Genomic DNA, 14,854 nt, shown 5'->3' with positions numbered 1-14,854 from the left:
TCGATCTTCACATCAAAGTATCGATACCAAGTCTGCTTTCACAAGAAAAAAAAATAATGTAACTTTTAATGTAATCAGTTCTAACAAAGTAAAAAGCCTGAGAGCGAGGAAGCGCAGGGATATCCCCCCACACCTGAGACAGACCTCTGTGATGATCTCTGTTCAGATAGGCAGGCAATATCCAGGTGTGTAGTGAAAATGCATCTCAGTCATGTACGCGTAGATCATCTCAACATATAAATGGTAAATGATAGAGAATGTAGAACGTGACGTTTGTTTTCAACGTTCAAATCCTGTCAAGTCCTAACATGAATTCCGCAACAAGTCAGAGCGACTATTCTTATTTTCAGTTTTGTTTGCGATTTGCTCAGATTTTTGTTGATTTGCACATATTGTGTTTAATTGCTCTGGTGTAGGAGACGTCTTGTTTAATTCTTACACAGAAGTATAAGATACAGTTTTCATAATTACCTTCACAATCATTCATTGTAAAACTAATTTTCACATCTAAAAGTATCGATGTCGGTATCGGTATTGCGATAATAGTCTTGGTATTATGTGGTATCGAATCGAAAGGAAAAATGGTGGTAACACACATCCCTGGTTGGTTGCAGTCAATGGTTGGTTGAGAGGAGGTAGCTTTAAGAGAAATCCCAGCCTCCTTTGGGTGGACGAGTCCTCCTCCTTCCTTCTCTCCTCAGTATCGTGGGGAACGGCCGGTTCTCTGCTGCACATTCCTCAAGTTCATACAACCTCTGAATGCAAACATGAGGCATATTCATGATATGTTTCTACCATTGTGGTCTTATATGCTCTGAAGTCGGTATTCAACCTTTACATGGATGTGTTCCCCCATTCAGACACTTCATATGGGGCAGGAGCATGAGCTTGCGTTGACCGCTTAAGAAAACTATTATGATTTTTTGTTTTATTTTGGTAAAATAAGAAGCTTTTCTAGATAGATTGTATCTGAGAGCGTTTAGAGAGAAGTGGACAGAACACAACGCTGAGAATCATGACTAAACAACCAGAGAGCAACAAGCCCAAATTCCACCCATGGACCGGCCCAGCTGAGATCAAACTGGGCTGTATGTGGTTGTGACACCACTAGTTTAAGGTCATTTAATTTTTACAAGATTTATCCAAGCAAAGCTACTAATAACTAAAATAAAGGCCCTTGTTAAGGACGTTTCACCACTTGTCCAAGTAACGTCTTGTCACTTATAACTGAAGAAGCCAGATAGGTAAGTGGTGAAATGCCCTCAAGTGATCTTACATGAGTCTTGTTGCCTTTGTTTGCGCTTTGTTATGACACCAAAAGATTGATGAGGGTGCTTTGACAATGACTTCTATTTTCACCCGGGTTACTTTCCTTTTGGTTTCAGGTGATCTGGAAAGATTCACATGGAGTATCAAAAGGTATCGGGTGATGTGAAGAGTCTCAAACTGGTTGGGACGCCAGCAGCAGATACAAACGAAGTCGAAAGTCTAATTTATCGTCTCAAGCTTTAAACGAGCATGGACACGAACTCGAAGCGACATCTGCTGGGGAAGATTATATGAGCTGAATAAGCTACTGGTTAGAGCTTGTGCCATGACGCTTGTGCCTTCAATATAGTTTTTCTCAGAAATTATTCATATCAGAACGACGTTATTACATCTAACTAAACTAAACCTGCACCTCTTTTACTTTTTTTTTTTTTGTGAAGTGACTTGGTTATATTGTTGATTATATTATTTGATCGTTAAGTGATATAATCCTGGTCTATGAGGCAACCATTCAGTTGCATCCAAGTTAATGCAACACATTTGAACTAAATACAGTGTATGATGATCCCTAATAAAAAAGCACAGGACTTAATGTTAAATTAATGCAAAAGTCACGAAATAGCAGATTCGCCCGATAGAGCAGGTAAGTGGAAATGTGGCTTTGACCTTTCTTGTACTTCACTGCTGGAAGGATTTTTTTCTAAAACACCCCTCTCCTTTCAAAATATTTTGACCAGAAACCAAAAACGTGGTCTGTGAAATGGAAATTAGTTTTTACATATTCAGTGAGGAAAACATTATTTTTCTCTTAGTCTGCCAACAAATGAAAACAATATTCAGATTCCTCGACCAGACTTCAGGCACAATCCACAGACTTCATTCAGAAAAATGGGTTTAAATAGAGTTTAAATCTTTAAGCACACAATCCACATTACTGTTGTTAACTGACCGGGGAAACACAAACAGCAAAACGTTGCAAGTAAATAACTAAGTTTGGAAGTTTCTCAGATTAATTTTAGATTGCTGAAGCCTCGTTTGAGAACAGGGCCGGTGGGTTTTGAGCCTGATTCTACCAAGACAGAACCACACACATCCTCATAGGCTTTGTGTCAGATACTAATAAAGTCACAGTGAAGAGCCGCATATTTATGCTGCAGATACATGAAAACTGTGAGACCCTTCTTCTTGGCTTTTTATCTTGAGCCATGAGATACGGAGCAGTTTACTTTTTTTTTTTTTAGGTGGCTCCACTGAACTACAGCACTTTCTCGGAAGGTGGAATTCATTCATCCGATCCAAAAAACACAGAAGCCCGAAATAAATGGCAGTGACACAACATAGCAAACAACTACATTTAGCATGATGTTGTGAGATTATTAACCATGTGACATGATAACATGACACTTTGATTACCACCTGATCAATATGGACTAGATTACTAGTGGACTTATCCCAGATGTCACAATATTAACCTCCACCAGACATTTCAGATACGGAGACATGTATGGGCTGCACTCTATTACTTTATTGTGTTTAGCTGAATTATGTTTTTGGTTGTATCCGTTTTATTTAGTATAGTTGTTATTGGTGTAGTATATTATCTTCTTGTTTTTCTCTTCTGTCCCTTTCCTGTGTTATGGGTTTGTGAAGCGTGTATAAAGTTTAAAAGTCAAAAGGTCATTTACCAGATGCCAGCTCGTAAAACTAACCAGACGTAAGGACATAAGTTTTGTTTGTGTATGGGGATTCTTGGGGATGACCATCCTATGAACGAGAGAGGGGATTCGACGATTGGCCAGAAGCCCTCTCAGATTCAGCAGAGTTTTTGACATTGTTCTTTCCTGTAAATAAACCTTTTTAAATGCAAGATAAGACTTGTCAGCGATGATCACTTCTTTCTTCGGCACATCAATATACAACATTGGAAAGTGTATTTCGCGTAGGGCTGTTGCAGTGAACCGATATTGATGATAGTCGTAGCATTAAAAAACATGAAATGATCCAGTCCCACTTGAACAGTGCGTTGCTCTCGTTTTCTTCTCTTCGACTGTTATTTTGAGTTTAATTCATCTTCCAAAAGAAAGAAAACAACACAAAGTTAAAGATGCAGTTCCTGGATTTTTCTGTTAGCATGTTGACATCGTGATATCGTTACCGTGACTTTTTTGTTTTTTTGTCCACAATAATGTGAAAATCTGACATTGCGACAGCCCTAACTCAGAAGTTACTCTGTATGAAATGAATTACCACACTATTGTGTGGTGTTAACTGAACCAACCAGTGGAACCAATATAAAGCTAATTAACTCCCCTTTATTGGAAAATATCTGCACCGGCTCCATAAAAACCTTCTCACTCAAGCTCTACATTAGATGTAAACTGAGGTTCTGGGTGAACACACTCCCTACAAATTCCCCTTATACAAACCTAAAAATCTGAGCATTTACCAAATAACAGGAAAAACTCCACATACGGAAAACAAAAGCATTTGCCAGAGCCTTTTCATGAATGCACCTTGCTGCATTATTTACAGCACTGTTTTATTTGATCTTGATATGACGGGCAGACATCTTAAGCTGAAGACGCCAAACACTCACCTCCCCACGGGCATCGCATAGTAAAAAGATCAAGTGCTGCTGGTTGATCACGAGTCCCCAAAAAGAAAAAAGCTAATTAGTATGATTTTCTGGATTAGAAAAAATAAACATAAGAGACTAACATGTAAAAACATTTTCTATAACCGGAAATACCTCAAGAATGACAACATAACAGCTATGTACAAAAAACATCAATATAATATTTATATATATATATATATTTATATATTTTTTTTTTCTCGAATCTTCTATACCCACTAAAATATACCAACGAAGCAGCTATTGGTCAATCTGAGGGAACTCGTTCGCCAACGTGTTTAAATATCCTTCAACTGTAAATGTGAAAACTCAAACAACGGAAAGAAAAGAAAAGGAAAAGAAAAAGAAGAAAGACGAAGTAAATAAATTAAAAAATATAACCCGACAAGTGTTGTGTGTTTTTATCCTGTGTGCCATTTTTGGAATACTGCAGAGAGTGAGGAGGTAAGCCACTTCAACCAGCTTCTCCAGTGGATTAGAGTTTGTTCGGGGATGGGTCATCTACGGACATCCAGCAGAGAGCGACCTCAGTCTTTCCGTTCGTCATCCACTTTATAACGTACAAATATTCAGACCCAGCTCCATGACAAGTCATGTAGGCCACAGACAAAATAGAAGGGCACTTTTTTTTTTTTTTTTTTTTTCCTCCCCCCAAAACTTAGCGAGGATGAGTTAGGGGACGGGGATACAGTCTGGACTCAAGGAGGGACAGTGGGTTTAGCAGCCTTCTTGTTTGTCAAGAGTTCGTTTCACAGTTGAATCCATTATCCGCCCGGTCTAGCACAAACTTGGCAATATATATATATATATATATATATATATATATATATATATATATATATATATAGTATATAAACTACAATCATGAACAAGAGAGATGCAGGAGATTCATCCTTAAATACAAAAAGTGTCTTCTGGCGTCCGTGTGTGAACTCACTGTAGTGTGTGTTTGTGGCATCTGAGAGAAAAATAAGGTCCTGAGATATGCACTGAGGGGCTTCTGAAGAGAAGGTGAGCAAAGTGTGATCTATATAAAAATGACAACGAAAAAACAAAAATATATTTAAATCTATAGCATCGATGTGTTTGTTGCGCGCGCGGGACGTGCACAGTCTGTTAGGAGGGGCTGGACCGCGGCAGGGCCAGTATTCGTCCGTTGGTCTTTCCCCCGTTCATGTGTGTGAACGGGATGTGGTGCTCCTCGTAACTGCCCCTGAGGCCCATGGAGGAGGCCTCGTCCCTGTCCAAACACTGCTCCCTCTGGGAGTACGACGAAGGGTCCAGTGGGATGCTCTCCATGTTCTCCATGTCCAGGTCAAAGTCCTCCGTCTCGGGCGGCTTGTTCTCCTCGCTGTAGAAGAAAGACACCTCCTGGAAGGACGGGTGCAGGTCCTCCCGGAGCATCTCGATGATCTCCTGGAAGGTGGGACGCATCTTGGGGTTGTACTGCCAGCACATCTGCATCAGGTTGTGTCTGAATGAGGAGACGGGGACAGTGAGAGCTCAGCTACATGTGGAATATAGTCCACTTTTTATTAACACAAATCAAATGATATTACTTTATTTTAACAAATAACCAACAAGTGTGATCTGACAACACTCTATTATATATATATCTTTGTTCCTTCAGTTCCTTTTTCAACCAAACACTATTAAAAACCACGTGAATGAGAGCTATAATTACACTGGATGACAAGTTCCTTCATGAGGATGAACACGAGCGCTGTATTTTGAGTCTGTCGCACATACAGTTCACTGTCCCGCTGCAGGAAAACCTGACTAATCCACAGCCGAAAATATCCCACACAGACTGTTTCAAATAACACTCGATTAAAACTCAGAATTATATTTTAGTACAATGATTACTTCCTTATATATTTTCACTTCAACTTTATGTTTCCATCTTGTTCCTATATATTATATTAGTATTTTATGACACGTGTTCATCCTAAACAGGGAACCCTCCTCTGTTTTTGATTAATCTGTTAATTTTGTAAATTTTCCTTTAAAACCTTTTGATAAATCCTTTATGAAAACAGTTGCTTACAAACTAATGAGTCACTGACTATTTGTTGAAGTTCAGGTGCAGATTTTTATATAATTCAACTCAAATTAGTGACTTTGAGTTATTGTTCATAAAACAATTCAGACAACTTTTGTTTTTCCCCGTCTCAGTTTTGTACTTACAGCCTGTCGGCGCAGTTGTCTGGTCGGTCCAGGTAGCCTCCTTCCATGACAAACTTGAGGACCTGCTCGTTGGACAGGCCCTGGTACGGCTGCTCGGCCAGGGTGCTGATCTCCCACAGCACGACCCCGAACGACCTGATAAACAAGTGGAGAACACGGAACGACAGCAACACGGAGACAATGAGGACGTGTCAATTAGAGCCCTGACTGAGTGAAGCCGTAAACACTTGACACAGTGAACGGGTAGACTGAGGGCAGAGGCGGTGCTGGTAAACAACGTTGGACTAAAAGCGGACTGACTGCACATGTACATTCTGGTCTCATATTTTGATATTTATTCACCGTTTGTTATTCTAGTCTGGTCTTTTGCCTCCTGCTGTGCTCTAAAATGGACTGGAAAGTAAGCTCCAGCTGTTTGGTTTAATTTCTCCGCTGGTCTACGTACAACATCCACCGAAAAAACTGAGGCGTCACTAACCAGCAATCTGAATGCGCCGTGAAGACTCCGTCCTTCAGAGACTCGGGTGCCATCCACCTTACGGGCAGCAGGCCCTTCCCTCCCTTCCTGTAGTAGTCCGTCTCGTAGATGTCTCTGGTCATGCCGAAGTCTGGGAAGGAAAGACATTATTATGGACATTAAAGTCAAACCTGAGCTGATCTGTTTTTTATCAATGCATCTCAGTTAAGATTAATTATTCCCCTAGTTTTTTTTGTGTCAAATTTAAAATCTCCACATAAGCAACTGATGCAAGAATCAACCATAGAAAGTAATAAATAGCAGAATTCTGCTGGAAACAGATCATCAAAAAACGCTTCTGCTCTTTTATTCCACCACTAGGGGGAGCCAACGTCAAAACTAACTTGTGCTTAATGAAAACTTACCTCCTATTTTAACCGTAAAATCGTGAGCCACCATGCAGTTTCTGGCCGCCAGGTCCCTGTGGACAAACTTCTTGGCGTTTAAGTAAGCCATGCCGTCGGCGATCTCGGCCGCCATTTGGATCATCTCTTTCAGGGTGGGTGGGGGACGGCCGGGGTTATTCTGAGAAACACAAAGCTGTTTTAAAATTCTCAAACATGACACTGACTCATGGTTTTGGGGAAAAAACTGCTCGGTGAAGCTTTAAACGAGCCTGTTTGAGGCCGTGTTTCGGGTTGACTTAGTTGTAACTACCTAAATCCTCTGTCAACATCCAGCAGCTCAATCCCCATCTGTATATTTACTTCAGAAGGATAAGACATCACCTTATATAAACACACGCCATCTCTAAGCATATCAACATTAAAGTGGGGTGTTTAATATTGAAAAACTATCGTCTTCATCTAATTAACTCGTATTTGAACGTATGGCTGGAAGGAAAACAGCCGACGGAGAGAAACGTCAGACAAGTCGCTCCATGATTCCTCACCGTGTTAACCGCTGGAGAAGTATTTGCACTTGTGGTGAGTCTAAGGTTTTACTGTACATGTAGAGTCACTGAGTGTATTTATATGGCAGCGATCTAGATCAAACATCACAGAGTGCCAAAGTCGACCTTAATTTGTTTATAAGAACAGCAAACCCTCTCAGGTCGAGTGAAAATCTCTAATTCACTTGATAGAATGGTTTCACTATTCTTGTTTGTCACTCACAAAAAGTCATGTTCCACGCAGAGATAAAGGGAAACCATCAGAAATTTGCATCCAGATAAGAAGAACGCAAACAGAAATCAGTGTACCGTGTCTCTAAAATGCAGAAGCGAAAAGAAGAAACGAGAAGAAAACAAGCGCCGACACCAAATGAATGTCATTACCTCAGCGTCGGGTCGCAGCGAGCGCAGGTAACTCTTCAGGTCTCCATGGGTCATCAGCTCCATTACCACCAGGGTGGGCTGGCCCTTCGACACAACGCCCAGCAGACGCACCTGACAGACAAGGACGAGGGGTTTCAGAACTCATTTGTCGTAAAAAAAAAACGAGAACAGATTTTCAACCACACCTTGTAATTTTCCACATCATCAACAACAACAACGTCCTATCTGCGAGATGAAGAAAAATGTCGCCTCTTTACCACATGGTGGCAGCTGAAGGCCTTCATGACCGAGGCCTCGTTCAGGAACTCGATCCTCTCCCTCAGGCTGGCCGACTCGTTCACCGTCTTCACCGCCACGTACGTTTCCCCCTCGCCCTTGATGATGTCCTTGGCGATGCCCTCGTAGACCATGCCGAAGGAGCCCTGACCCAGTTCTCTCAAAATGTTGATCTTCTCCCTCGGCACCTCCCACTCGTCCTCCTCGTACACTGTCAACACACATTCAGGAACATCTTACAGCTTACGGTTTACACGAACACAAGGGAGGCAAAAAAATAAAATGTCTTTATGCATTTGGTCAACATTTGCCATATTTTCAACGTTGATGCAAAATATGTTAAATAATGTGAGTAACCTGGTTAGTGGTAAACAATGCTGAAGCTTGAAGACAGTTTACATATGTTTTATTGATCTGCAGCATTTAAAATGAAGGAAAATGTTTATTTAACTCATTCTGATCTAAATAATAAATGCCTTCATATGTAAATGTGTCAGATTTGGGAAGAGCACTGAGGAACTGTTTAGTGTGAGTTGTACGATAAAAGATCAGCAGCGAAGTGGCAACAAGACCATGAAATATTAATGAAATTCAGGAACTTGAAGGTCAATCAACCTTTACCGATGTGAAGTGGGAAGGTACCTAATCTGAAGTTCGACACAATGTTACTAAAGTGATGTGATGCTTCATAGACCTCTTCGCAGTTTGTAAACAGTGTGACGGGGGCGGGGCTTAGCTGGAGGCAAAACATCTCAATCACTGTAGCTTGTAAACAGCGTACAGCATGTTTCAACAGGCTGCGCTGGCAAGATTGGACGAGGTAAACACCTATTTTAGAGAATACACTAATGCACTCACTCCCCGAGACCGTGAGTGTTATTTTAAAAGGTTGACTCTGACTGATCGGAGTATATTCACCGACCCCTACACTCTCACTCATTGAATGGTTGATTTAACAAAAGGAGACAAAGTCTGGTCTGTCTTTATCAAGTGGAGCCTCTCCTACAAAGATATTACAAGATGTAAGTGGTGCCACTGTGAAGGGTAACGTAGTAAATGCAACTTCACCCCAGAAACACGCAACTAATGTTGAGTTAGCTACCGGTTAGCATTAGCATTAGCATTTAATCCCCAAAAAAAATGATTAACTTATTGTAATTTCAGTCACGCTTTATTGTAACCCAAAACGTTATCCAGGCTGAAAATGATCAGGCATTAAATATTAATTAATTATTATCTGATATCAAGTGTGCGCTGCAAACAGGAGCGCTGTTGGTGATTGTCTCACTCCAATCCTTTATTTTAAACGTGTTCAAAGTTAGTGTCTTTTTTCAGTTTTGGGACCAAAAAATACAGCAGGATGACTTTTTCCCGGTTGACAGTGACAGTGTTCACCTCAAACTTCCCTCAAAAGCTTTGGCGACGTGACGTAGCCCATGAAGGGGTCTATTGACATATGTCGCAAGCACGGAGTTCCCCAAATGTTAACCACAACTATCTACAACTTTCTTCATCTTGATTTCTTGTTTTAATTTAATGTTTCATTAAATCCCCTTAAAACAAATCTTTGAATCCTGCTTATGTGATATTGATGATCATTTTTCCTACCGTCATTAGCGCTGAGATACTCAGGGTTTGAAGAAGCGTAGATGGGACCACTTGGCCCTTGGGTTTGACTAAAAGAAGAAAGAGAAACGTATTTATTAACAACAGCTCTAAACAAACTATGCAAAAAAATAGAGCCATCTAAAGCACAAGTATAGAAAAAGATGTGATAATCGCATACTTCTTCTTGAACATAACGAATCCTGCCAGGGCCACGAAAACCAGCAGGACGAAGCAGATGACCGGCCCGATGATGATCTTCACGATGTAGAAAGGGTCGTCTGTTCAACACACACACAAAAACATGAGTCACATTTTAGGTGAAGAACAAAAACAAGGTCCACAGAACAAACCCACACAGCTAGGATCAATATGCTGCTCCATGAAGGCAAATACGACCAGCAGCATCTTCTGATTTGGTGAAAGTTGTCAAGAGGAGTGAGTCACACAAAACACACGTTGTTCATGTTTATGTTCTGCTTCTAAAGACATTTACATTCATTTCTACAGAGTATTCAAAAGCAGATTACTGGTGTTAAGAAATATGTGTTGCAGATTGGTACAGAATCACATTTATATTTTATTTATACATTCTTGGCAAAAGTGCATCTGTGAAAAATATGAAATTGTGTCAGTTGTGACTAAATCCATACAAAGACTCTCTAAGAAAACGTTTCAATTTACAATTTCGAAAATGTTTAACAAAATTTGCTCAATGGTAATAATCGAAGTAGCAAATTCAGCTAAATAAAAAAGAGTATTGTAAACAGAACAAGGTGCAAAACCAAATATATTGTATTCTTTACCGACAATTATGTCATGAGTATGTTTTTTGAAGTTTTTATTTAAATTTGTTGAGTTTTACTTGATTATCCTTTTGATTCTATATATACAGATGTAATAAAAATGAATGCATGCTGTTTGTTTATTTTTTTTAAACTAGAACTTTTCTTGGTTGGTTTTCAGTGATACTGCAAAGACTTGAAGTTTTAAAATAAACTTAAAATAAAACCTAAATAGATGTAGATCTTGTTTTATTCATATTCATGTTAAAATGTGTTCATTCGTTATGGTTTTACTTGATGTTTGAACCGTTTGCTCACATTATGAAAAGTGTGAACAGACATAAGAATAAATGATATATGATTAACATTCCAGCCACCTGGAGAACTTCCTGCAATTCATAAATGTTTCTCAAGCGATAAAAAGGATCATTCCTAGTAACGTTAACGACGTGTCATCTTGGTTTGTCTTCTTGGAGACTTACTCGCATCTTGGACGTAGAAGTACTTAGGCTCGGTCCACGATCCGTTCCCGGCCAGTGAGGTGGCCCGGATCCTCACGGTGTAGTTCCCAGGATGCATCACTTTCAGCTTGCAGCCACGGGACTGCTTGTACATCTTCCTTGACACGCAGTAGTGCAGCTCCTGCAGAAGACAAACATGGCTGCTTTAAAAAAAAAAAAAAAAAACCTCTTGACTAATTTTATGACGCAACCGTTTCATATCCCTGTGCTAAAACGGTTTCATGTTTTTATGTTTCCGCTGTGGTAGCACACCAAGGTTTGTTGGTTTGTTGTTTTCAAATAGCTTCCTCATCAGAGACATGTTTTGTTGTCCTGTCTCCATGGCAGCTAATGCATGGTGCAACTTGAAAATTACTTCACAATTAAGGATATGTTAAAAAAAAAAAAAAAAGGAAAGGCATTGCTAGACCAAATTTCAAAATGCAAGTCTGGGCCAAAGCATGTCCTTGTTAAACCCACATGGCCAGTTTTAATTAGATTTTAATCACGAGCCCGGGCCTTTGAGATCAATGATAAATGAACATACAAAAATGTTCCCCGAGTAAGAATAAATATGCTAAAGCATTAAAAAGCCTTGACAGATGTGTGTGCAGATGTGTGTGTGTGTGTGTGTGTGTGTTCACCTCAGAGTCACCCAGCTTCTTGTAGTTGACCTCGTACAGGATGATCATACCATTGGGGGCTGCAGGCTCCTGCCAGCTGATATGTACCGTATTTTCTGTCACGTCACATTTGATGGGGCTCAAAATATCATCGGCTTTGTCTGCAGAAAAAAAAAATATTGTTTTATTTCTATCATTTGTTGCACTTTATCCCCATATTGTTATTACACCATCAGCGCCTCCTCACCCTCGGGCATCGTGCGGGCACTGACATACGCCGCCATGCTGCAGCGGTTGGTGTCGGTGGCGTGGTTGCAGGCCTGGATCTCGATCTGGTAGCTGGTGAAGTGGCGCAGGTTGGAAATGACCGTGGACTCCTTGGCGTGGACGGTGACCACGGTCTTGGTGCTTTCGAAGGTCTCCTCGTCCTCGTCGTCGGGGACGCCCGTGCCCCCCGACGGGCTGGGGGCCGTGGTGGAGAAGGGAACCGTCCGGTTGGCGATACCCATCACGGAGCGTCGCTGTCTCAAGCGTCTAGACGGGGGAAGGAAAGTTGGAAATGCTTTACAGGGTGTATAGAAGAGATTATGAACTTAAAAGACACAAAATTACACAGACATCGGATTAAAATGGTCCATATCAAACAATTAAATGTAACATATCGGCCTCTGTGATCGCTGGCTTTTCATTTCCTTTCCTGAATGGATTTTTCCAACTCTATCTGTACAGACTATTTTATTTCCAGCATAATTCAGATGAAATACAGTGTCACACAATCAGACTGCATTATGTACAAATATATTTTACTCCAGTAACAATTAATGCACTAATGCTGCTTTTAAGCTGTAACTTGATGTGTGGAAAGTTAAACCTTAAAACAATGTTGATCTGGATAAAGTTTGACAACGAGATGACAAAACTTTGACAAAAAAAAACAATATTTCCAGACATGATAAAGAGTCTTACTTGATCTCAAAGACTTCGTTGTGGAGGTAATTCTCGAAGGTTTTGCGGTACTCTAAATCCTCCTTCTCCTTCTTCAGCTCCTTGTCGGTCTTGGGGCAGGCGCAGCACCGCGTCCCTTGGCCCTGCTCCTCCGTCTGGTTCCACTTCTGCTCCTCGTCACTGTCCACCTGAGTGGGCACCCGTGACGGCAACTTCATCCCTGGGGGGAAAAAGGTCACACGGTCAGAGAGGAAGGGGACGACAGGTGCGATAAACACAGACAGGGAACACGGCCCTAAGAACACACACTCCTACACACACACAGACACACACGTGCCTGAGGACATGTCTGTCATCGTCATCCCCGGGCCCTCGCCCTCTCTGCTGGAGATAAATTACCAGTGACACGACCTCCCCGCAGACTCCCATCTCTCTGGATATGTGGGAGTTGTGGGAGTTCAAAATAGGAGCGTTTGGGACTGTGTGTCAACATAGAAGGACGCTGACGGCATCGACGTAGCCAGACTGTGACTAAAATAAAACAAACTCTGTCTGAATCCGAGAGAGAGGAAGATCTCGATCATTCCAGCAACGTTCACCTTTACTTCAAATGCACTATCGCACATATTGTTCCATGGATACCATGCGTGCATATTGCTGCTGTCATTATACGGTATTTATTGAAGTGCATGGCGCTCTGTGTGCGCGGGAGATCCTCTGTCGACTGTAGGAGATGTATTTTTCAAACCTCACAACCTGAGTCAGGGTCTTTTTCAGGCCAAGGACCCCCAAATCGACGGAGCGGACCCCCCTGTTGAAGACCTAGGCACTAAAAGGTTTATAAAATGATAGCGCAGCGCACACGACAGGATATTATTTAGATTATTGCGCCTAATCAGGGAGCGCTGTCTGCACTATCTGATGTAATTTCACTGGGAAACAGATGTAAATAAAGAAAAACACTAAACGAGAGTGGGGAAGGAAGTGGTTGGGGAGACTCAGTCTGAAACTGGATGAATCAAACTCAAACTCATGTAGTAAAATAACCCTCTCCCTGGGACTGGTGAATAATAAGGTGCTGTCGTCAAGTTCTGTGGTCCTTGAAAAGGTGACTTTTATTTGAAGAAATAAAAATCTGAATAAAATCTTGGTGCAGCGAATGGAAAGCTGAGAAAACACATTCTCACTCCAACACGACTCCACTTTACTGTGTCTCACCCTTCTGGCAGTAGTCGAACTTGTAGAGCTCGCTGGCCTCAGGCTGGCGCTGGCAGTGGACCAGGTAGTGAGTGATGTTGCCGTTGGGGTCGCTGGGAGGCTTCCACTTGAGGATGATCTGGGAGGACGAGTTGGAGGAGGAAATGGGGTCCAGCGGGACCGAGGGTTCTGGAGAGACATCACAGAGGAGAGACGTTTAAAACGGGGGAAGAAGTACACAAAACGTGACGTTATAGACCACGGAACAAATCTATCTGAAGTCTCCTTCATACAGAATAACCATGTTTATTTAACAGTTCATAAATCATTTGTCCCCAAAGGAGCGACAATGAAACAGAATCACAGAATAAGACAGAAAATGGTGAACAGGCAGAATAAAATATGTAGTATTAGGTTCTTAAATGGGTATTTGTACTCATTTAAACCAGCCTAAGATCTGAATTTGCGTGTGTTGAGGACTGTTGGGTTGGGTGTGAACATTGATGCATTTTTGTTATTTCAGCTGAACATACTGGCAGAAAGATTTGGGCATTACAACCGTTTTTACACACTGTCTCAGTTTCAGGTCCTCAAAAGGGACTAAGACACAGGGAAAGTATTTCCCCATGAGGCATCATTAAGGTAATTATGTATAGAAAAATATAATATGACTAAAACAGCATCTTTGTCCAAACACGTATCGACCTAATTCCCATTCTAAGCTGGTTTAAATCAGGCCAAATACTGTTTTTAAATTCTTATTGATTCTGATTCACTGTTGCACCAAATAAATGATGTTATTCATTGATAAATCAACACATTTCTTCTTCTTCGCGGAGTATGTCCTTAAGAGACCTACAGTAACACTGGGACCAGTCAGGTCTCAGCTGCAGCCTGCAAGTGTTGACAAACCGATTTCCTTTTAAAAACATCGCTCAGAGCTGCTGTGTACAGCTCGGCACCTCGCGGCGTCGTTCGTACGAAACCGTGCGCGTCTCAGCGCTGCAGCTTACTGGGTCATGATTCAAAGTGATTTGGG

The 14,854-nt window shown here is 41.3% G+C and overlaps 1 protein-coding gene across 1 annotated transcript in view; it reads right to left on the bottom strand.

The window, feature by feature from the left end:
* Positions 1–3,561: 3,561 nt before the first annotated feature.
* Positions 3,562–14,854, bottom strand: part of insra (insulin receptor a) — a 50,048-nt gene continuing 38,755 nt past the window's right edge. Inside the window, exons 9-21 of the mRNA XM_047589494.1 lie at positions 13,837–14,004; positions 12,640–12,838; positions 11,921–12,207; positions 11,695–11,834; positions 11,033–11,192; positions 9,947–10,046; positions 9,769–9,836; positions 8,142–8,371; positions 7,885–7,995; positions 6,974–7,133; positions 6,570–6,699; positions 6,092–6,226; positions 3,562–5,378 (exon numbers count right to left, since the gene is read on the bottom strand). Of these exons, the coding sequence (XP_047445450.1) occupies positions 5,021–5,378; positions 6,092–6,226; positions 6,570–6,699; positions 6,974–7,133; positions 7,885–7,995; positions 8,142–8,371; positions 9,769–9,836; positions 9,947–10,046; positions 11,033–11,192; positions 11,695–11,834; positions 11,921–12,207; positions 12,640–12,838; positions 13,837–14,004 (2,246 nt within the window). The 3' untranslated portion in view covers positions 3,562–5,020. The remainder of the gene's footprint in view (positions 5,379–6,091; positions 6,227–6,569; positions 6,700–6,973; positions 7,134–7,884; positions 7,996–8,141; positions 8,372–9,768; positions 9,837–9,946; positions 10,047–11,032; positions 11,193–11,694; positions 11,835–11,920; positions 12,208–12,639; positions 12,839–13,836; positions 14,005–14,854) is intronic.

This window comes from Mugil cephalus, chromosome 7, assembly GCF_022458985.1.
Source record: "Mugil cephalus isolate CIBA_MC_2020 chromosome 7, CIBA_Mcephalus_1.1, whole genome shotgun sequence".
Classification (NCBI taxonomy): domain Eukaryota; kingdom Metazoa; phylum Chordata; class Actinopteri; order Mugiliformes; family Mugilidae; genus Mugil; species Mugil cephalus.
The sequence above is the reverse complement of the archived record's forward strand: the minus strand, read 5'-3'. Positions and strand labels throughout refer to the sequence as shown.